Consider the following 23,531-nt stretch of genomic DNA (forward strand, 5'->3'; position numbering starts at 1 on the left):
AGCTGCCACCTGGGGCATGGTCCTCTCTGTGCCTACAGCAGTGTGGATCTGGGGCTCACCTCAAGTCCAGGAGTGACAATAAGACCCCTTCTGATTTCTGTAGGACCCTTGCAAGGAGGGATTCTGGCTGCGACTGTTGGGCACCCATGGAGCCACGCACTTGGGCCTCTATGTTCATGCTGGGGGCAGAGGCTCGAGCATGCCTATGCCACTCTTTGGACGCTCTAGCCTTGTGTGTCTGCATAACCTCAGTGTACCACATTCCCCCAAGGACTAGACAGCTTTTTAAGCTAAACCAAGGCATATTTAGCATGCCTAAAGTCAGGCTTTTCGTTGGAAGACTAGAAACATTTACAAGAAGTAAATAAATTATAACATTCACTCCTAGATTAAACTGTAAATTTCATTCCATAGTGCTACAGTATCTCTCAGCTAGGTTCCCCTAGCCTGGTACAAAAACTAAGATCCCAAGGAGGCTACAGTCTCGCCATCTGACAGATGACTTTCCCCTCTGTACTGGAATAAATTAAACAGCTGCAGGCCCTCGTGCACAGTAGGCAGGGTGTAGTAGCAAGGTCAAGCAAGCTCACTCAGGTCCATATCCTCTGTCCCTGACAGCCAGGGAAGCCATCCTCTCCCCTTCGCTTCCCAGCTGCAGAGACAAATTCCTGGGCAAATTCCCAGCTGCAGGGAGATCCAGGCGCCTGCTCAGTGAGTCCCAGCAGGAGGGAGCCGTGTGACCGCACATCACACGCTACTCCACTGGAGCTACAGGACGGTGGTTTGTGCATTTATAATGCCAGCATCCTTTGCCATCGCAGAGAAGAGGCCCTGTTTCTGAAGCAGCTCCTCAGGGCTGTCGTATTCCACAATCCTCCCTGCCTGCAGCACCATCACCCTGACAGCAGGGAATGAGAACGTGTGAGCTCCCGCAATCTGAGCCGCCAGCCCCAGCCCTACAGCCCCCACCACCACGCCTGCTCCTACAGCCCTGTTCTGTGCTTCAGCCCCCAGCAGAGAAATGAGGGACCTGGCCAAGGCTGTCAACAACTACTCTATGGCTTTTTACTGATAAGAAGCAGGATCCCAAGAATGTGTTTCTCCCCACAAAGGCACAAGCAATGCATGGCCATCCTTCCCCTCCTCTGTTCTGCTCCCCTAGCAGCTCTGCATATTGCTTTCCTTGGCACTGCACCCACCCCTGCCCTCTGGCTGCCTCCTTGCCTCTGCTGTCAGCTACCTCTTGCCCCATCCCAGGAGTCCAGAGGTCCATTTACCCCTTGCCACACAGTACCTGTTGCTGTCCATGATGGTGTGGAGGCGGTGGGCAATGGTAAGGACAGTGCAGTTAGCAAACTCACTCCGGATTGTTGTCTGGATTAAATGATCAGTTTCCAGATCCACAGCTGCTGTTGCCTCATCCAGGATGAGGATTTTGGCTTTGCGGAGAAGGGCCCGGGCCAGGCACACGAGCTGCCTCTGCCCGACACTGCAATGAGGTGGGGAACATGAGTTACTAAGCAAACAAGGTGGTGAGCACCAGCAGGGTGTCTGCAGGCCCAGCTCCCACACACTGCCCTGTCCCCCAGCTCCATGTCTGCCCCTCCAGCCTCAACTCAGCTAATGATTTGCCACCCCAGGCACCACCTCCCTGTGTCCTGCTCGCTGGACCACCAGTGAAAGGTTGGCTCATGCTGGCCCCCATGCAGTGAGGACCAGCCCCTACTCCTGGACAATTTCTTTCACTCACATTCAGTCCCAGAAGCTTCTGCCCTTGTCCCTGGACAGCTGCTCTGCTCTAGGGCTGCCTTTCAAGGCTGCTCTGAGGCCCCCTCTCACCACCATGACCAGTTTAGCCTTTTTCTTGGGGCCAATGGAAGGGATGGGAGCTGGGCATGCCCCAGCTCCTCTGCTCACCTCAGGTTCTCTCCTCCCTCACTCACAAGATGAAACAGCCTCTCGGGCAGGTCTTGCACATACGTCTTCAGGTGGGCCAGTTCAAGGGCCTTCCAGACCTCCTCGTCTGGGTACTGGTCAAAGGGGTCCAGGTTCATCCGCAGGGTCCCGGAGAAGAGCACGGGGTCCTGCCAGGGACAGCACAGTGTGTTCGCCCATGCTGATCGTGGCCACTCAGCAGGGGTAGCAGCTCCAGGCTGCCCCGTGGCTGCTGCATGCCCCCATGTTTGGCCACAACAAACAGCCTGGGGAGGCTGTACAACAGTGGGATGTGGGGAGGCTGGAGTCAGCTCACCTGGGGGATGATTGTGAGATTCTGGCGCAGGTCATGGAGGCCAATCATCGAAATATCCAAGCCATCGATCATGATTGTCCCTCCAGCAGCCTCCAGCACCCGGAAGAGGCAGTTGGTGAGGGAGGATTTCCCAGCCCCGGTCCGGCCCACAACCCCAACCTGTGGAAGGAGCTATTTAGACCAGCTGCCAGAGCTGAAGAAAACAGGGCAGGTGCTCTCTGTCTTGGGCTGGTGGGACTTCCTGGCCCCTGCTCCCCACACATGCTCCCCTCGCCTTCTGCTGGCTCCCTCCATCCTTGTGGGAAAGTATGTAGAGCCAGCTCCACCCTGCAGCCCAAAAGCCCTGCACCCTGCTGCCCACCAGGCCTGTCTCCCTGCATGCTGCTCCTCTGTGCTGTCCCGCTGGCAGCATTGCTGGCTCATCTCCACCATGGGCTGCCAGAGGACCTGTGCTGGCTGCAGCCACAAACCCCACTCCCTCCAGCTGTAGGACTTGTGCAGGTTCAAGCCACAGACTGTCAGCACACCAGGGATGGGAGCAAGCATCTGCAATCACCATCTCCCAGGTCATCTCCCTTGGTCACTGCCCTGCAGCTTGGGAGTCCCCAGGAGCCATGTCCACATCACCATCCCTCCCCAGCCTGAAGCCAGAAGCTAAGAAGACAGAAACACCTTTAACGCAGTGTTGCTAGGGAAGGGGTGTAGCAAGGGCACCTCACCTTCTCAGTGCTCCTAATATCGCAGGTGATCCCCTGAAGAACCAGCTCCAGTTCAGGTCGGTAACGAACTTTATAGTCAGTGAACTGGATCTCACCTTTGCTGGGCCAGCCATGGGGTGGGCGCTTCCCTGTCACCCATGGAGCCTGGGGGCACAAGAGCGTTAGGGAGCTGTGCCCTGCAATGCTGGCTAGCACTGAGCTGTGCAGCAGGCATTTGCCTGGACCTTGATCTCCTCACCTCATTCTTCACTTTCGTGTACTCATGTATCCGCTCCACAGCCACAATGTTTGTTTCCAGCTCTGACGACATCCGCACCAGCCAGTTCAGTGTCTGGGTCACCTGCGTGGCAGAGTCCAGAGGATGCAGAGCTCAGTGAGGCCCAGGAAAAAACAGCTCTCCCTCCTCAGCTCAGGGACTCAACCTGGGCACGAGCACCCCTGGCCTGGCCTGTAACTCCCCCCTCACCAGCCAGCGCCCTCTTTCCCCAGCCCTTCAAAAGCTTTGCTGCAGCGTCTGAGGCACAGAGACAATGTGCTCCTCCCCACAGCAGCAGGCAGCCCTTTGCAGTGGGATGCACTCTCCCCTGGCTCCACACCAGTTTCCCAGGTGATCCCCTCCCCATGAGGCACCATCCCAGCTGATCCCCCCTCCGTGTTTCAGAGCTGGATGCAGCATCCTGCAGCCAGCCCAGAGCCATCAGAGTGTTGCTCCCAGACAGCCCTGCCCCGCAAGAAAAGCTTTCGCTGACTCACATTGAGGGCGGAGGAGATGGAAAGACCCACAATGCCGCCCTCCAAAGTGCCCTTTGAAATCACAGCTAGCAGTGCAGAAAAGAAGACCACCAGGCTCCCAACGAACTCCAGACGGATGGCCAGCCACCTGCACCGGGAAAGCATGGCTGTGAGAAGTGGTGGGAGAAGCATTTGCCTGCACCCAACACAGGAAGCCAGCATCACCCTTTCTGGGCATCAGGAGCAACCATCAGTGAGACCAGCATCACACTAGCATCCCTGAGTATCTATCCCAGAGCTCAGTGCTGTACACATGGTACCTGCACCTATGTAGCATGTGATTTGCAGCCAATTCTGCAAGCAGTTTCATTTTATCTGTCAAGATGATGGTAAAACAGTTCTGTGTTTCTCCCTAAATCATTCCAATTCTTCCTGCTCCAGGAGACTCATATATCCCCATCTCTCCTGATCAAGTCCCCTCCAGTCACCTTGCAGTACCTCACCCAAACCACCCCCCTCACTCTTGTGGTTCCCATTAACTCACCCCCTTGCCACTCTCCAAGTGAACCACCCCCATACTGCTGTTGTGTCTATGCCTGTCCCTGTTCTCTCGCCACGTCCTTTTCTGTTACCTGTTCTATGTCACCCTATATGTTCTATATGTCCAGTGCTTCCAGTGCATGCTTGATTGGCCTTCTAGTCATTCCCTGTGTCTCACATGTGACCTCCTGTACTGGTAACACCAACTATCAGAGGAACCCCAAATGGTACAAACCTTACGTACACAAAGCATCTACTCAATAACACGCCAACACGAGACAGTGCCCCCATTGCACTCCCACCTGGTCTGGAGCATCAGCCTCTTCCTAGAATGCACCAAGAGTTATCTCAGTCCTTGACTGTGCAGCTTGCCCTGCCCAGGCTCTGGACGTCTCCCAGAGGCCTGTACTCTAACATTCAAAATCACCCTAAAACATCTCTTTCCCACAGACTGTGGCACTCTGCTAAGCTCCCCTATTCCTATCCAGACCCTCACAGCATGTCCTGAGATCAACAGGGAGAACTCCAGCATCTGAGGGACCTCCCTCAGCACCCAGGAGCCCCTGGGCAGAGATGCTTCAGGCTGTGCCAGGGCATAAGGAGCAAACTCACCTATTGGAGACTATCCAGGAATAAACACTTTTCTGGTTGATGTCCACGGTGCTCTCATTCTGCTGCAGGAACCGCTCCTGGTGTCCATACGCCCGGATCACAGACAGGCCTGATACTGTCTCACCAAAGTGGGAGTAGATGGGAGACCTGGTAACAGAGTCCAGACGCCGTAGCTGGCGTGATGTGGAGACATAGAAGCGCTGAAACAAGGGAGACAGCTCTGTTACCAACACAAAGCCCAGCAGGGACAAGATATAGGTCTATGCAGGGCAGAAGCCTCTCGCAGGTCCAAGGTACTCACCAGCACAAAATAGTAGAAGATGCCCAAGGGAATGATAATAAGGGCAAAGAATGGGGTGGCCAGGGAGATCATAAGCAGTGTGCTGATGATGGCCATGGAACAGGAGAGCCAGCTGCGGAAGGACATGGGGATGGTCTCGTCTACTGTGAAGATGTCCTGGAGCATACAAAGAAGCAGTCAGTGACCCCAGAGAGAGGGAAAAGCCCAGAGGCCCCACACATACGAGGTTCCTACACACTCATATGGTAACACAGTGTCAGACACTTGCAAAAATACAGAACGATACTGAACTGCTGTTGGGGTCACAACCCTGTTTAGGGCCACAGACCCTAGCTTGGGAATAGCTGAACTAATAGAGAAGCTCTAAGTAACATTCCCTTCTGGTATGGGCCTGCTTTGGGAAGTGCCTCTTTGCCTAGTCGCAGGATTCAGGATAGGAAACTAAGGCAGAAAGAAGGCAGGGCTGACCCCAAGACCATGCAGATGCATCCAGGTCTCCAACCTTGCCATCATCCCTCTTTTAGCTGGGCATCATATCCTCTCTCATCTCAGAGTATACCTAGCAGGTCTATGGTCTTGATCTCAAGAGAGATTTTAATTCACAAAATCAAGAAATGTCACCAAAGCAAGAAGTGGAGTCACAGCATATTTAAAATTACCTGCCTCTTTTCCCCCCACTCTCTTTTTCCCCTTTGTTTTATGAGTCTCATTTACATAGCAAAGACTGCATATTTTGCTGTGAATCTGTAACCAGGACAGCTTGACATGCCCTAAGCAGCCCAAGAGCATGACATGTTAGTCAGACCTCAAGCAGGTGCTCGAACCTTGCACAGGGCTCATGTATCCAGACTGAAAGTGTAAATCAGGCCCAGAAAAGCAAGAGCTATACAGTCTATCCTTTCTTCTTCTGCAATCCTTTCTGCGATGTTGGCATCTCCTGCCTTGAGGGATGCAGGATGGACAGGGGATCTAGCAACAGCAACAGTTGGCTGCAGGCAACTGTGATTTTTCCCTCAAAAATGAGAAGTGTGACCAAGGGAATGGAACAAAGAATAATGTTACAATTTCCTTAAATATGTAACGTTTCAAGTTTTTTAACTGTATTTCCTCCCCTTTCTAGAACTTGAACAAAAAGATGACAAGATTAATAAGGATGTGCTAAGCAACCCAATATCTCTGTACACAAACCATGGAATCACAGATGTGCTGGCTGGAAGGGACCTCTGGGGTCTCCAGCCTCACCTCCTGCTCGCAGCAGCATTATTCCCAGCACTAGATCTGATCAGCCATTGCTCTCTCCAGACAAGTCTTGCTGATCTCCAAGGATGGAGGTCTATATTGAACTTCTCAAGCTACCATCTGTGGCCACTACCCCTTATATCGCCTGGCATTGTTGAGAGGAGTTTGGCTTCATTTTCTTTGTAGCTGCACTTCCAAAGTGGCTGTAGGCTGTGAGCATATCCCCCCTTTGCCTCCTCTTAGCCCGGCTCACTCCAGGTCTCGCCATGGGACATGAGCTGTAGGCTTCTGCTTATCTTGGTAGTTTCCTCTGGATCCTCTGCAGTTTCTCTGCAGCACTCTTGACCCAGGGCTCCCAAAACTGGACACAGTATCCGGATATGACCTCCCCAGCACTGAGCAGAGGAGGTAACAACTTCGTATGATCTGCTGGCCACTCTCCTCCTAGCATAGTCCAGGATGTGGCTTCCCTTATTCGCAGCAAGAGTAACTGTGAGCTCACGACCAGCTTCGCATCCACTGTACCCTCCCGGTCCCTTCCAGGCCCTGACCTGTGCTCATCTGTGCAGTGTTGAACAGCAACAGGGTTATGCCACTACCCAACACTCTCCAGACCGACCAGATCTGCCAGAACAGACACCACCTCCATGCCCAGGCTGTTTTCTTACTTTGGCAAACCTATTCACGATGCGGCCAGTAGGGGTTGTGTCAAAGAAGCTCATGGGCACGTGCAGGATGTTGCTGAGGAGCCGCTGGTGCATAACCCGGGAGGCCTGCACAGCACCGTGGGCAGACAGGATAGTGGCAATGAATAGGAAGAGAGCTGCAATGAAAGCATCGAGTAGTCAGTGTAAGCTCACATGGGACACTGGCCCCAGGCACCCTTTGGCTCACAGGACACATCAAGCAGCTCCAAGCTGGCAGGTCCACAGGGAGCCACTGTGCCAGTCCTTGGGAGACCCCACTAACCACATCCCACCGCACATGAAGAATGTTAACCCTTCTGGAGAGGCTTGGGCCCTGGCACTATCTCCATGCTGGTTAAGGACAGTGACCTTCAACCTAAGGAGGCAAACAGAGTCTTCTTGGGGCAGTTTACATGGGGCTCATGCTGTCCCCAGTTCAGCCAGGAGTGAGAGGGAAGGCTGCAGTGGGCAGACAGACACAATGCTAGACACCCTGTTCCTTGCTGTGCTGCTGGCTGTAGGCCATGCAAGCCCTTTCCCTGCTGGACCATGTAGCTGAGGTAAGCAGCATCCCCTGTGTTCCCACACTCACCTTGTGCTACCCCCAGTGCCCCAAAGACACCAATCCGCAGGTCTCGCTGCCCTGGAGGGTAGGTCTGGTTCAGGTAGAGCTGTGCATCATCAGTCCAGGCACTGAGCCACAGGTTGGTCCCGACAAAGGCAACATATTGTGCAAGGTAGCCCATGGCAACCCAGAAAGAAAATCCCCAGCCGACAGCACGCAGGTACCGCAGATACATGGAGAACTTCACCTGTAGACCAGTTCAGCCCATCACCACCGTCCAACAAGCCATAGCTGGTGACACCCCCCTACAGCCTCAGGACTCCTGACTCGCTGCCCACAGCACTCCCCTCCATACACGTCCTCCCTCCAACACCCTGCACAGTGCCAAGCAACATGCCCACTCAGCCAGGGCCACCCTCACCCACCAGCCCCACACATCCGAGCAGCACTGTCTCCTTTCGTGCCTGTTGGCTGCAATGGGTACACAGACAGCTGGTGCCGGTTTTTTTGGGCCAAAGTCAGGATCTTGTAGCACTGAGTCTCCTCACCTTGCCAGTTTCCACAGCCTCTTTCTCAATCAGTTGCTGGCCCTTCAGCTTCTTGGGGGTCTCCTTCTGGGCTTCCTGGTAGGACTTGGTGCTCCTTGCACTGAGGCTGCAGGGAAGGGATGGTAGCCATTATTCACAGGGTGCTGCATGGCTCCCCCTCTCCTGGGAGTCTGTCCCCGTGCTGCACTGGCGTGTGCCAGAGCCCTCCAGGGAATGTCCTGACTCAGGCAGCTTTGAACGAGCTGTGGAAGTCGTAGGCATTTCCAGATATGAAATCACAGTCCCTAGGCCCAGCTCGCAGAACCAGCCCAGTGGTAGGAGTTTCAGGCAAGATTGCAGGGTGAGAGTGTGATACAGCAGAGTGGGTAAAGGCAAGGTCAGATGCTCCTGAACCAGCCCACCCCATGGTAAGAATGGGTATGGGGGCTCGCAGCCCCTTCTCTTCAGGAATCCCCCAGTGAAGCCCCCCAGGACCCCTGCCTCCCAGGAAGCAATGCAGGAGGCAAGGCAGCGGGTTGCAAGCTCAGGTCAGGTCCTCACCTGCGACTGAACTTTCTCCGCTGGATGCTGGCCTCTCGCTTCATTGTCATGGTCACCACATCATCAGGACCCTCCTCCACACAGGGCTCAGTGTTTTCATCACCCTGCTCTTCATCCTCAATTAAAGCAACAGCTATAGGCACAGGAAAGAGGGAGGGTAGAGTCAGGCACTGAGGAGAGAGCAGATCCCACATACTACACTTCTGCCGCACTCATGCCCCTCTCCTCTAGCCCTGCACCCCAGGCTCAGGCTGTGTCCTCCTACCACAAACTCTCCTGTGAGCCCAGTACAGCAGGAGAAGGAAGAGACCCACTGGGGTACTGTGCTAGAGGGAGAACTGACAGGGGATGCAGGGCTAAAGGCCTGCACAGAGGCAGACCCTGCTGCTGGTCCATCCCAGTGTCACTGCTGGAACCTTGCAGAGAGATTCGTGCTGGTTTAGAAAGCGCAAGACTTGGTAGGTCATGTTACTCCAGTTCAGGAGCATGCAGAGGTTGACCACCTCTGAGCAGATGGGACATGGGTCCTGCAGGGACAGACTGGAAACAGCCAGGCTCCAGCAGGGCACCTGCATTATTAGTACCTACCCAGGGCTGAGCCAAGGCATGGTGAGCTTAAGCCTGACCTGAAACCACTCCTCCTTATAGTGTTGGGGAGCTGAGAAAGACAAAATATCATCCAACATGATGTTTAGAATAAACAAAAGAATCTTTCTTACTCCGGCATCATTAAGGTGCAAAGCCTGTTGCCAGGGAAGATTATGGGAGCCATAAACATAAATGAATTTAAAAGGGACTCAAAAACTTATCTAAGTCCTTTGGTGGCTATTCAATGCAATGCCTGGATGCAACTACTTGAGGCAGAAACTCCTTGAGCTGCTGATTGTAAGAACCTGGGAAGGATTCACAATGACCACTGCTGGGGTCGGGGCTGGACAGAGCCAGATCAGACCAAGGAAGCAGGTTTTAAAACCCTGAGACACACGCGCCCCCTTCGCTTGCCCCAGCCCAGTGGCGTGCCCAGTACCTGCAGCCTTTTCATCTGGAGCATCCTTCTCCTGGGCACCGTAGGAGTTCAGGAACTGGGCGAATGCCCCCCTGTTCGCAAGCAGGGTGCTGTAGGAGCCATGCTCAGACACTGCTCCTGCCACCAGCACCACAATGTTATCGACCTGCGACAGGAAACTGATACTGTGCGTCACCAAGATCCGTGTCTGCAACAAAGTGGCACTGTGGTTGCAGGGCAGTGAGCATCAGAGCATCCCTCTCCCCTCAGCCCTGGGCCTGCGGGCTCTCCTTCCCCTACTTGGGGACCTCTTTCCTTATCACTGCCCAGCTTTGGGGACCCATAGGGCACTCTTCACTTATGTGCACCCCTCTGGAGACCCATGAGGACTTTTCTCCTTCCTGCTGCAGCCCCACCTGAAGGTCTGCAGGACCCCACTCTGTCCCCAGCAAGCAGCCTCAGCCTCCCCTGGATGGCCAACACAACGTCAGGCAATTCTGGCATGGTCAGTTCCCGGGGGGGAGAGCAGAAGTACTCACCTTCTTTTGCAGCAGCCCTTTTGGCCCCAGCACATGGTCAAAAAGGTACTTGCCAACATGTGCATCCACGGCAGAGAGGGGGTCATCCAGCAGGTAGATATCTGCGTTGTTGTACACTGCCCGGGCCAGGCTGACTCGCTGCTTCTGACCCCCACTCAGGTTAATGCCCTGAAAGGGAAGGAACCTCCATGAGCCCCTGCCTGGCACTGGGCAACAGCTCTTTCCTCTGCTCCACACCCAGAAAGCTCATGTTAACAGGAAACTTGGCGGCCCTCCCCAAACACACCTTGCTTGTCTCCCCCACTACACACAGGTGTGGGTAGGCCGCAGCAGCATGATGCACGCCACAATATGCCCTCAGAGGACCCCAGGCACCAGTGCTCCTCCCCACCATTAAACCCCAGGACACTCTGGTAGCGGCACAGACAGCTACCCTCATACAAGCACCCACTGAAGCATCATGCTGTCTCATCTCTGTGTGTACTACGCTCCCGTGCAAGGTGGAGGCTGCTCCCGCCACCAAACACTCTCCTGCTGAGCCTTGTACGCCTACTGTGCATCTCTCTGCCCCTTCCCATGCCACTCTTACCACCTCTCTCCCCTTTCCCATGCACCCAGGGGCCACCCAGACCTGTTAGCCCATGAGAGACACCTGTTCCTTCTCCCAGGACTTGCACATCTATTTCTCCCTTCCTGTGCCCTGATTGCCCCACATTTGTTTATCCCCACCTCATCCTGTAGTGCCCAGAGCCAATACCTTCTCTCCAATCTCTGTCTGGTCGCCTGCAGGGAGCAGTTCCAGGTCAGGAAGGAGGGCACAGGCCTTGAGGACCTGTTGATACCTGGCTTCATCCAGTTCTGACCCGAAAAGGATGTTGTCTTTCAGCGTGGCATTCTGGATCCAGGCCTGCTGGGGGACGTAGGCCAGGGAGCCCTGACAGAGAGATTCAACAACAGCTGTGTTGCTGGGGCACCAGCCTGAACACTACCACCTCCCATAGCCCTGGCCCACCTCTCTGGGATCAGTCCAGTCCCTAAGCCGGGAGGCTGCACAGACAGTCAGTGCCTGGTGTGCTCACTGTCCCAGAGCGGTCCTGCCCTGCCATCTCCCTGCCAAGCTCCCAACCAGCCCACAGCCCCTCGCACTGGCCAGCTCCTCTCACCTGGATATTGATGTGTCCCTTGATATTCTCCATCTCTCCCAGCATGGCTGACACCAGCGAAGATTTGCCTGAACCCACAGCCCCCACCACAGCCACCAGGCTCCCAGGTGTGATGTCCAGGGTGACACTGCAAAGACATGAGGGCCAAGTAAGCAGTTGTACTGGCCATGGGCTCCTGCACTGCCTGCATGGGACAAACACAGAGCAGAGCAGAGCAGAGCATCTCTGGAGGACTTGCAGCCAGCACTGTGAAGAGCCAAGCGCCATCCCCAACAAACAAGGTACAGTGAGGGACCAAGATTCCCTCTCCTCACCCATCTGGCCCCCACACGGTGCAGAGCACTCACTCTCTTATCACAGCATTGCCATCTTGCTCCCAGGCAAATGTGGCCTCTGAGAAACACACAGCACTGCCTGTCAAAAGAGAGCCATACCTCAAGGCTTGAAAAGCACCCCATTTCAGCCAGCATGCTCCACACCAGCTTGTCTAGTCCCCAGCCCCAGCCCATATATCCCCAACTCCAGCCTGCACGGCCCCCAAGCCCTTCCACACAGCCCCTTACCTGGACTGCCTAGTTTCTGCCCACACAGCTCCATCTTTGCAGATAGTTACCCCTATTGTCACACTGCCCCCAGCTCAGCTTGCACTGTCTGTTGCAGAGAGGGCCTGCACAGTGGCGCAGGGTGAGGCTAGCCTGTGACCCACAGGGACAGACCTGGAGGTTCACCTACCTGAAATGGGATCATGGTGAATAGCTGAGGTGTCCAGGTCTTCTCCGCCCAGGTACCGCTCCAGTCGCTCAGTCGACACATTGGTCTGCCGTGGCAGAGAGAGGGGGGCATATGGGCATGGAGCACAGCTGGGTGGTCTGGCAGGAGCCCCATGAGCAGAGCACCCCACTCAAGCCTCATGCACATAGCTCCCACCCAAGCACCAGCCCCAAGATCTGAGCCCCAAGTCGATGTCACATTTGTGAGTCCTGTCACACCCATTTGCCAATAGAACCTTATGTATCGAGCCTGGGTGTCCAAGCCCTAGGCCCATCATACATCTGAGCCCCAAACACCATGTGCTGGTTTGGACAGAGGTATCATGAGACCTCCACCCTCTGCCCTATATGGGGGCTGACCTGCACCAAGGAAGAGATGACCATGGGCAGCATTGCCATGGGGAAGCGCAGCACGTTGAAGAGGGAGATGGCAGTAAAGGCCTTCTGTGCATCCAGGATATTGTTCTCATCCACCAGTACGTAGACAGCAAAGCTGGCCAGGGAGACCTGGGACAAGTACCGTCAGAGAAAGCCGCCATCGCCCTGGCTGTGAGCAGATAAGGTACAGCCCCTGGTGCTCCCCTAAAGCCTCTGCAGTGCTCTCCTGTTGGGGTGCTTCCCTCCTCCTCTGGGCCCTGTCTCTCCACTCTGATGGGACCCTTTTTCCCCAGTGCTGTCCTGTCAGAAGCCAGGACCCTACTCTGCATGCTGGGCATCTGTCAGCATGTGCCTCCACTCCCCCTCGCTGCACTCCAGCTGAGGTCCCCAATCTTTCCCATCCCCCTGGACACAGCCTCATCCAGCTCTGATGAAGGTGCAGGCCAAGTCCTCCCCAGGCTGCTGGAACTCACCAGGAAGGGGGCACAGCTGAAGACGAAGATGGAGATTGACTGCAGGTAAGAAAAATTCAGCAAGTCCCTGAGCTCACGTGCCCGGATCTCCTTGATTCGCTTCTCAAATGAGGGCTCCCAGGCGAAAAGCTTCAGGATCTGTGGAATAACCAGGATGAGCAGATGCTGGCCTCACAGGAATTCCCATCTCCACACTCGGCTTGCCAGGTCCCAGCACCTCCAACACCGACTTCTGGCTTGCTCAGAAGCCTGTTTGCCCACTGCATCTCTCCCGCCCCGTCCTGGCCCACAGCTCAGGGCACTTCCCCACAGCATTCCCACTCCCTCATCCTCAGCTTACCAGGTCACTGAGAGCCCCTCTGCCATCACAGCAGCCTGCTCCCCATCATGGCTCTCCAGGAAATTCCCAGGAAACCATCTCCATAGCTCCCAAGGCTTGGTCCAGCTACTCACAGCTCCTCCCCAGCCAACCTTTTGCAAGGTGAGGAAGCCAAGGGAATTGCAGGAATTGAGAGTTGGCTACCCCACAGACAGTGGTCCCAAGCTAGACTATAATTCAGGTGCTGCAGGGTGAAAGTGCACTGCCTCCAGGTATAGTGTACAAGAAGAGGGGTGCTTCAGGGGAGGGCTGCAGCAGCTGCCTGGGGGCACTCCACTGCTCACCTTGATTCCATTAAGGATTTCATTCATTATTTTCATGCGTTCATCCTTGTTCTTCATGTTCCTCACCTGCAAACAGAAGAGCCAGAGGTCATGGCCATGCCTAAATCTGACAACAGCTCAGCTCAGCTCACCCATGGAAATACATCCAGGCTGCAGGAGGGAAGGGAAGGCTGAGCTCCAGAACCCAAAGGAGCTGTCTCACAAAGCTGGACCTTGGCTCTCTGTGGCTGTGTTGTCAGGTAAAAACTAGAATTATATTTTATTGTTGGTAATATCTTGCATTCAGTCCTCAAAGCTGTACTCAGCCCTGTTCAAGTTCAGCTGGTAGGACAGGTCTCGCCTGCATCCTGCTCACCTCACCCACTCATCGCCCCTCAGATCAGGCTAGGGCCCACCCAGCCAAAGTAAGATGAACTTCCCAAGCTCAAAAAGACCTACGGTGTAGCAGGGAAGAGAGTGTGGAAAACAAATTGAGGGAACAGCAATAGGCCTCAGGAGCTGGGGAGGCAGGAAGGATCTTGCACCCACCACTGACCTGGATGCCTTTGGCCTTGGTGACCAGAAACCCATTTATAGGGATGAGCAGCACCATGACTCCAATACCAGCAAGGACAGAGGGGCCCAGCTCCATCCACAGGAAAACAATGGAGAGGACAATTTGCAGGGGGCATGACCAGAGCTGGTGAATGAAGTTGGCCATGTCCATGAATCTCTGGGCATCAGCGGACATCAAATTCACGGTCTCTCCCACAGTGGACTCTTTGCGAGTGGCGCTGGATACGGTGAGTGCCTGGAGAGAGAGTGCATAGTCACTGCAAGCCTGTCTGGGAGCAGCCTGGATGCCAGCAGCATGGCACAGAGCAAGGAATTAGCAGGCCAGGCTGAAACTGCTCCTGGGTTTGCTCCTGGATTCCTCTCTGCTAAGCACGTGTGCTCTCATCACTGCCTGCACACCAGGAGCCACTGCATTGCTGGGGGCAAAGAAACACGTCCCTGTGCAGGAATCCCAGCAGCAGTTATCCTAGATCTTGCACTGCTGTGAAGAGAAACCTTCTCAGCCTCTGGCAGCCGACAGACACACAGTTGCAGCACCCAGGTCCTGGGCAAAATTAGCACCCATGGTGTCCCCAGCACGTGGCAGGTATCCCACAAGCTGAGCTCTTCACATGCCTTTCTAGGCAGGAAAAGACTTACACCCCAGTTGTCCCAGGTTGATGGAGGCAAAGGGTAGTGGTATCCCCAGCCCAGCTGGGAGGGAGCAGACAGAGGATGCCAACAAGGCCATACCAACCTTCTTGTAGATGGCAGCTGTGAGACTGGCACGCACAGATATGCCAAGCTGGAAGCACAAGTGGAAGTGCTGCTGCAGGCAGAGGGACTGAACCAGCGCTGCCAGGAAGAGCAGGGTGGCATACAGGTAGCCTTGCCAGGCAAATGCCTCCGGATCTGACACAAAGGCGATCAGCAGCCTGGGGGCAGAGCGACCCATGAGACATCCACCAGACTGAGACAGACCCAAGCAGGATGTTCCAGACCAACACAGAGAGAGGATCCTCACAGGAGTAGCTACAGAGACCCTACCCAAACAGCTGACTCTATGCTCAGGGAGCTGCCCCCCCTCCCCCATTCCGAGGGAGACTGCATTTCATGTACAGCAGTGGGTCACTGCTGTCAGATTATCCACAGACACCTTTGCAGCTCTGGAAAATGCACCAGCCAGGTTCTGCCGGGCTGAACTGAATTGACACATGGATGGGCCCAACGAGAGCCAGAGCCATCTCTAGGGAGGGAACACAACTGCGTGAAGTTGGATGTAGGGAGCAGGGAGCAAGCCCTTGTTCTTGGTGGCTGGAATTGAGCTTGGATCTGTTCAGCTGTTCATTAAACTGCAACCCAAAAGGTTCTCATAGCTTTGGTTGGGGCAAAAAAAGTCCCCAGGGTGTGGGCTGGGACATGTGCACGTATGGAGGTGGTTGGGTTGGGTGTTGCACACACATGGACATGGTGGGGCTGGGTGGAAGGCCTGGATAATGCATGGACAGGGGAGGAGAGAAAGGACTCACTTCAGCAGCTGGGGGCTGACAAACACCAGTCCATCATGCACCAGCTTGAAAGCCACCGACAGCAGGAGGTTCTGCCAGAAGGTCTTAAACAGGGTTTTCAGCAACCAGCCCTTAGGGAAATCCTTGTGAGGGCCAGAGTCCCCTTTGGCCCCCTTCCTCTTTCCCTTCGTCTGCTTCTCCTCCTAGAGGGAAACGCACACGTAAGTAAAGGAGGTGGTTGCACAGGCTTTTTCCACCTGAAAGGATGCTTCCAGGGCTATTCCCATAGCCCCCAGGTCAGGCATCCTGAATGAGGCCTTACCTTTATCTCTGCTCATGTTCCCTCTCACTGGTCACACGTCATGCACCCCTAACACTAACACCTGCTTCCTTGATTCAGATACTCTAAAGACAACTGTTGCAATCCCAAGACCAGCCTGACCCCAAGTGACCCAAAGTCAGGCACCTCAGAAAGATCTGAGGCTGGGGCCTGATACAAGGTGATTCTCACTCAGACCTCATTGCTGGAAGGTATTTGGGGAAGGGACAGAAAGAGAAAAGGTAGCTGCTTGCACTTCAGACTTGAGGATGGTTCCTGCCCTTCTGTAGGACAGAAGGATGGAGACTTTCTTGGTCTCCTGAAACAAAGGGATCTGCTCAGGATGGGGGAGACTATGTCATCCTTGCCCATGGCCCTGCATAATTAAAGCAGGGATAACTCAGCAGTGGGGGCAGCAGGGGGATGAGGTGACCCTATTCCATACAGTTGGGCTTGGATCTTTGAGTCCCACACAAGGCCAGGAGTGGGAAGGGATTTACCAGCACCAGGATGTCTTGGCTCTGGGCCTTGCTCATCTTGCTCCCATGGTCTGGGTCACTTTCCCGGAGTCTCTTCTTGCGTTTCCTTTTCTCCATTTCTGCTTGGGCCTTCTTTACCATAGTTTTCATATTCTTCTCCAATATGGCAGAAATAGTCTTCGTCTTGTCTTTATCTTTCAAGTCCCAGAGATCTTCCATCTCCAAGGGCTTGCGATAGCCCTTGAAAACCATGCTGTGGGGCATAGAAACCTGCCTTCAGCAAGGTCCCCACACGGCACTTGAGGGGTAGCCCTTACTGCAGACACTGAGCCTTCACACTCAGCCTGGCCCTGATGGAAGGAGAGGTACACACCCAGCACCCAGCTAAGCCTCAATTTGTATTCACACATCACAGTATGGCTGCAGCTTTACCTCCTGCTCGCAAGCAGCTCCACCACTTCTCTGCCATGTGAAACAGGAGCAACAGATCACTACTACCTGCAAGCTTGGCCCAATGCGCCTGGTACCAGTGTGCAGCAAGGGAGGAAGGAGCCAAGCTCATGCTGCACAGACTGCACCAAATGCTCATGGCTCACAGCTACCCCAAAGCAGCCTGGGCTGCAGGCTCACCCGCACGACACTGTGCCAGCCCTAATGTGCCCCTGCATTACGCCAGCCCCAGACCTTTGGGGAGCCCTGCTCACCTGGTGTACCAGTCAAAGGTGACAGAGCTCAGGAAGGAGGCTGTGACCTCTGGGTTCTAGGACACAAAGCAAAAGGAAGTGGGTACCGAGGGATCGCGGGTGCTCAGAGGTAACCAGCTGTGATGGCAAGAGTCGACTCAGCACCCCCAGCCACAAAGCACAGGGGTTTCAAACTGTGCCAGCTCCAGCCCGAGGGAGCCCCATCCCAGAGTCAGAAGTGGCTCCACTTGGACACACATGCAGGATGCCCTGGGCTGCAGGCTCTGGCTTTCGCCGTGTGCCCTGCTGAGGCCCCCAGGCCTGCCCTCATGCAGGGGTGAAGAGGAGTGTCTGCCGGGAGCCCACCTGGGCTAGCCAACCTGATGCACCCCCACCCTATCCCAGGCAATGCCAGCTGGGATGTGATACCCTGAGCCCCTTACCCGATCCTGCATGGACCTCGCACCTTTTTGGTGATTTCCTTTGCTTCTGGGGCGATGTCTGAGAAGCCCGATACAAGGAAAAGTAGCAGCTGAAGCCCATAGGAGATGAAGAAAAGGACAAACCGTGGCACGTCGGAGATTGGGGCCTGCAGGAGTGGGAAGTCCAGCATTACTACTGGGGCCTGTTTCAAGGCCACCTGGCCCTAAGAGCTGGAACATCCCCAGGACAGTGCAAAAGCCCCTCTGCATTCTGGCTCAGCTCCCCTTCAGCCATCCCTCTCCGCTTCCCCCTGGTCTTCTGCATAGAAGTCCATAAGGGGAGAAACTAGTCACAAAGAGTTTATGCCTCCCAAAGGAAGAGGAAGAATTCAAAGAGCAATTCCTCCCCAGCTTTCTCCTGGTTCCCCAAAGTCCCTGAGGTGGCTGGGACCTCAGTCCTCCACCAGGAGCTTCTTAAGAGATGAAGTCAGAAGGGATTTTCCTTGGGAACAAGACAAAACCATGGGAAAACGCACAGCTTCCTGCCAAGCCTAACCTGCAGTGCTTTTCGGATGAGTGACTGGAATGAGACTATCCCAGAGAGCAGGGACAGGATCCAGAAGCAGAAAAGTATTCCCGAGTCTCTGCGCAAGCAGAAGCGTCGTGCATCATGGATCAGTAGGACCAGGAGCTGGTGGGAGAAAAACAGTCAAAACAGCACTGAGAAGACATCCAGGCAGGGCAGCAGGACTGGCCTGGGCTCTAAACATTTGTCAGGGTCACGTGCCCTGGGACGCCAGCACATGTGATCCTCTGGGATTCACTGCCTTGGACACTGAGCTCCTCGTGCCTGAACTCACTGCCAACTCTACATAAGCTTCAGAGTCAATTACACAGGGCAAAGGTTTATTTCAGGAAAACATACCATCAGGCTCCTTGTATGAAAAGCAGAGTCTGAAGGCACCTCAGCATTACAGCAGCACACTATTTCTCGTTAGCTGTTCTCACCTGGGATTATTACCCTGCCCAGCTGCAAGGGGCAGGCAAAAGGCATCACCCTGTCTTCTCAATATTGCCTCCAAGCCGGGCACAGCAGCCTCCCATGGCAGTCCCTTGGCTTAAAATCTCTCATAAACTCCACATATGAAACCAACCAAAATGCCAAAGTACCAAGAATAGCAATCTGAGGTCTTTCTTTTACTCATCAGTGCAGCTCCAGAATTTTATGACATCATTAGGACTGTTTTACAATATCCCATATCTTATTCAAGACATCTGGTACTTCTGTGTGTATATTTGATCAAGCAAATAGGCTCTACTATGTCATTAGCTTCTCAAGATTTGTGAGTAACATAGGCCACCAAACCTAGTAACCAGGTGCTTTGCCCAGACAAGCCCATGAAAGCCAGTTCACTCTCTGCTCATTCTCCACGTCCTAGACATCTTGCTGCTCTCTGGGGCCACAGCAGCAGCCTGCAGAGAGCCCAGACCCATAGATCTGTCCTTGCCCTTTCTCCAAAGCCTAGAGCCTAAACCCAGGCACTGTGTGCTTCCCCTGCAGCACCTCTCTCTCACATGGTTATCCGAAACACCCCTCCAGTCTCCTCTGCCTGGATAGTCTGTGGCATTTTTCAGATCTCCACACAAAATTCAGCAGCAACCCATGGGAAACTGTGAGATGTCAGAGCAGCATAGCCTGCCATGAACTGATGCTTGCAATGTGCAGTCAGTCCTGCAAAGCCCACACTATTCTCTCCCTGCCCTACATTTCTTCCCAGAGCAGCTTTGCTTGTTAGCCTGGCTGCTGAGCCATAATTCCAGTTTCTGGGGTTGCCCCCATCACTTCCCAGAGAAGCAGCCAAATCCTTTTTGATGTATCCCCATGTTCAGCAGCTTGTCTACCGTGTTGCCTATAGCTGTGCTTTGCGCAGAACTCCCACTGCCCCATCCTGCCTTGTCTGGCCATGTCTGGGGCCTTCCTCAAAGTAGGAAGGTTACTAAAGTCTCTGCCAGGCATAGACAGAGCTCAGCTAAACTCACAGGCAAAGTATCCATACCAGATTTAAGGAATTTAAGGATAAACGGAGGCAGCACCGTACAGCCAGACAGCTGCTCTCAACCTATTGCCTTGTGCACCAACCATATGAGTGCAGAGCTGGTCCCTGCCCGTCTTCCAGGAGATGTTTCCCTGGTGGATGCAGCTCCCCACTGACCTCTGTGCTATGGAAGTTTTCTTGCTGTCCAGTTAGGTACTGTTTGGCCCCACAGTCTCACACCCTGTCTCTTTGGTGACATAAGGCACATTTGCCAGGTGATCCCTTACCCAGGTGACAATGTACAGGCTGGGGTTTGTGTACTGGACAGGCAGCGGCTGGTCCTGCCTCACGTCCCCTACGAATGCCAGTGCCAACTCTGCCACTGCTGTCAGCATCAGCAATGCAGCCAGCACCTGTGTGGAGAAGGGAGTATCCATGAGGAGAGACCCAGTCCATCATGGGCACTAGGAACCACCAGGAGAGAACACGGTTGCGGGGAGAAGCACTGGGCCCCACACACCGTTACACCCCCTCCAACCCAAACCCAGCCTGGGAAAGCTTTCTAGGCCCCCCTGCAGCACTTCCACATGAGCACTGCCATCATTTCAAGCTTGGAGCACAATGGCCCATCACAAGCCACCAGTTCAGAGACCCCAACACACACCTGAGCCCACCCTCCAAGAGTATCCCCCACCCTGTCATCCCCTCTGTCTGACACACCTCTTCCTGGCCTCCCTTTAGTCTTCTGTACCAGACAGTGCCCCAGCTCATTGCTCCCTCTCTCCAACACCTCTCATCTCTCCATCCTGCACCCATCTCCAGCCCAGAGGCTCTCCACTCACCATCCCTCCATCCCAGACTGCCCTAGCCTCCCTCAGCCCCACTCCACCTGTTTGGTGATGTAGAGTTTGGTCAGAGATGATTTCTTGGCTTTGGATTTGCACATGGGCAGAAGCTGCCAGGGAGTGAAAATCCAGAGGAAGCCTATGGGGATCCAGACCAGCACGGTCTGCTGGAAGCAGATTGGCAGGTCGGCATCTGGGCGAGCGAGGAATGAGGCGTTCTGGGGGCAACAAGGACAGACAGCCAAGTCATTCGGGACTGCACCACCCTCACCTGACTCACAGCACGAGAGCCAGCGCTCCTATAGCTCCTATTCACCCTGTTTCCGACCCCATCGCACCCCCCTCCTCAACATCCGTCTTCCTGACCCTGGCTGAGCATTTCAGTCCCCACCCAAGATCCCCCTCTTGATCCATCTTCCCACAACCACCCCTTCCTGGAGCCAAGGCAGCTGCAGTAGCTGGGCTTGAATAATTTCCTGAGAGGTCTGTTGAGGGTGCCCTGCCTTCACAGCTGGGCTGTGGGGCTAAGGCAGAACAGGGCTCACTTGGTGAACTATCATTTGGATCATTGTCTCATGGATACCACCCAAGCTGCCCTGGCAGTGTACAGCACTCAGCACTGTGTAAGCCCCGGTACAAATACCAGGACCTCTGCCTAACACTGGCACTTGGACCCACTGGCTAAACAAGCCTGTGCTTTGAGCCGTGGGATTTAGTGGTCTCCCTCTTCACTGAGTGTCCTGCACCAAGGATGGGTGATCAGGGGTGACGCAGCCACTCACCCAAAAGACAGAGCCGCAGAACTCCTCCAGGGCTGCTGACATGGCTCCAGCAAGAAGAGACAGCAGCTCCTTTCCCTCGCTCTGCCTGGTTGTGAGATCTCTAGGTGGACGTTTGGGATAAAAGTCCCCACACACCCACTGATGGTGCTGTGATAAGGTCCCTGATGACAGGCAGTTAATTGTTAACTTAGTGCTAATGTACAACACCACAGACCAAAGCAGTGACTGAAAGCAAACTTGGCAAACTACAGAAGCCCTAGAGAAGGGAGGAGAGGAAGGTCCCACGAGAGAGATGCTAGGGAATATGCAAGAAAGCTGCTGTCACATAGTCAGTGCAGGACACCATAGCCATGGCTCAGAAATCACAGCCTTTATCAGTGCACACCATATGAGACAAGCTTGTGTTGATCCACAAAAGGCAACCTACTTTGGTGCAACAGCTTGTTCCTGCCAGAACAAGCCTGCCAAATACTGTCAAAAAGTCAAGCAAAGTCTAGACCTTCAGGTGCCAGAGAGGACAGTAACTCTTTTCTCATGTGCCACTCCAACAAGGAGGCCTGGGCCACCAGCAGAGCTCTGGACCCGGTGACCTGCTAAGTCAGGCAGTTGAGTTGACCTCATGCTACAGTGGTCTTTGTGAGCCAAAAGTGGTTCCTTTTACCAACTTTTTCTTGCCCACAGAACCTGGAGATTTTCTCATCTCTCACAGTTGCTTCTCCCTTTCCCACATCTCTACGTTCACAGAGCTTGAAGCTGCATGTCATAGCAGCTGGCTGACTGCAAAGCCAAGAAGATTCTTTGAAACTTCATTCTAATTTCCAATCTGAAACAGTCAGAGGACCATTGCCAGGGAGGATGACTCTCACTAAATTGTCACCCTGCAGCTTAGGATGGCAGGGAGAAGGGAGTAGGGGCTGGTGCTATCCTAAGGCTGGAACAGTTTGCTTTGTCATGCAGGCTCTAGGGAAGCAGTAGGTAAAAGGGGTAGATGGGGCGGGGGGATGACAGGATTCTGCTGTCTCATTGCTAACATTGTTACTATGTAGCTCAGAAGTCAAGGGTGATTAAATGAGTAATTGCTCAGGAACAATCCCCTTGCTATCAATAGCAGAGGAAGGTCCAAAGACCAGAGACATGATAATACAGAGGACTGCTTGGTTAATTATTATCAGCTTGACTGATTAAATCTACTTTTATTTTTGTAAACAAAGCTGCCCTAGGTCCTGGGCCCTCCAGGCCAGAGCCAACACACTGCTGATAAGAGCAGCAATCTGATGTATTAGACAAGAAACAACTGAATGGAGCAGTCACTCCCTCAGGCTCTTTGACCACATTCCTGCCCTTACTTCATGGTCCATACTTCATAGTCTGTCCTGTCAGTCCAAGCCACAACCTGGCCTCTAGAATTGGATAGTTCTTCAGACCTAGTATCTAGGTTGCACCTAAATCTTACCATTTTTTCCTGTTATTCTGGTACAACAATGGAGATCTTGTCTTCCTCATTCACCTTCACAATCGCAGTCCTTAAAGAGGCCCTTGTTTCTCACAAGCTTCATTCTGCTCACTGGCACAGGCATCCTCTGGCCTTGCTCATATCCACCTGGAACACTGCTGCCAAGATCTCCCCTAACCTGTCACTTGGTCTATTAACATCTCCCCATTTAATGGCAATGCTCTGTCCCATTGCTTGTCTTTCTTTCAATGCATGTCACTACCCTCATCCATTCTTTGATCTCTCACTCAGAGCTGAGGAAGACTCCTCAGCCCAAGATGCAGCCATCCTTACTGTTGAAAACAACCACATCCACACTTCCTTTCTCTCTGCCCTCATGCCTGGGACATACTCCTCCTAAACACCCACAAAGCCACCTCACTATCCCTCAACTCCTTCTGCAAAGTTTCTTTTTTTACAATACCTATGAGACATTCACCAGGACCAAGCTAATCAGTCTGGTGAAATCTCTTTTAGCCAGTAGCACACTGTTTCCCTGTGCTCCCTTGTCTTTACCCATCTGTCATATCCCATCTTTAAACTTAAGTTTTCAAAAGCAGGCATTGCTTTATGCCTACCTTTCTGAGGGTCTGGTCCAGGATGGAAGCTTCTACAATGCAAATTGCAAGTTAGTTGAGCCTTGACAGTTCAACTCTTTGTTTCTGAGGAGTTCATTTCTCTACTTTTCTCTACTGTAATCTCATTT

The 23,531-nt window shown here is 53.8% G+C and overlaps 1 protein-coding gene across 4 annotated transcripts; it reads right to left on the reverse strand.

Annotated features, from left to right (window-relative positions):
* Window positions 1–382: 382 nt before the first annotated feature.
* Window positions 383–21,840, reverse strand: ABCC2 (ATP binding cassette subfamily C member 2). 4 transcript variants are annotated; one of them, XM_013955004.2, is made up of 32 exons: window positions 21,334–21,840; window positions 20,596–20,769; window positions 19,994–20,119; window positions 18,227–18,361; window positions 17,715–17,837; window positions 17,270–17,325; window positions 16,587–16,818; window positions 15,789–15,970; window positions 15,017–15,194; window positions 14,261–14,515; window positions 13,726–13,791; window positions 13,063–13,200; window positions 12,572–12,718; window positions 12,174–12,258; window positions 11,789–11,855; window positions 11,442–11,568; window positions 11,036–11,212; window positions 10,279–10,446; window positions 9,761–9,947; window positions 8,734–8,866; window positions 8,194–8,299; window positions 7,673–7,892; window positions 7,063–7,217; window positions 5,156–5,311; window positions 4,855–5,054; window positions 3,724–3,850; window positions 3,209–3,310; window positions 2,971–3,114; window positions 2,252–2,410; window positions 1,918–2,084; window positions 1,295–1,489; window positions 383–898 (listed from the first exon to the last, which is right to left on the reverse strand). In XM_013955004.2, exons 1-32 carry the CDS (start codon window positions 21,373–21,375, stop codon window positions 769–771), a joined length of 4,659 nt encoding a protein of 1,552 aa, XP_013810458.2. In that variant the 5' UTR covers window positions 21,376–21,840; the 3' UTR covers window positions 383–768. The 4 variants fall into 4 exon arrangements, with proteins under 4 accessions (XP_013810458.2, XP_067156198.1, XP_067156199.1 ...); XM_067300097.1 differs by lacking the exons at window positions 7,063–7,217; window positions 7,673–7,892; XM_067300098.1 differs by lacking the exons at window positions 18,227–18,361; window positions 19,994–20,119; window positions 20,596–20,769; window positions 21,334–21,840 and having other exon boundaries at window positions 17,692–17,715.
* Window positions 21,841–23,531: the final 1,691 nt, after the last annotated feature.

The sequence above is a fragment of the Apteryx mantelli genome, chromosome 7 (assembly GCF_036417845.1).
Source record: "Apteryx mantelli isolate bAptMan1 chromosome 7, bAptMan1.hap1, whole genome shotgun sequence".
In the NCBI taxonomy this organism is placed as follows: domain Eukaryota; kingdom Metazoa; phylum Chordata; class Aves; order Apterygiformes; family Apterygidae; genus Apteryx; species Apteryx mantelli.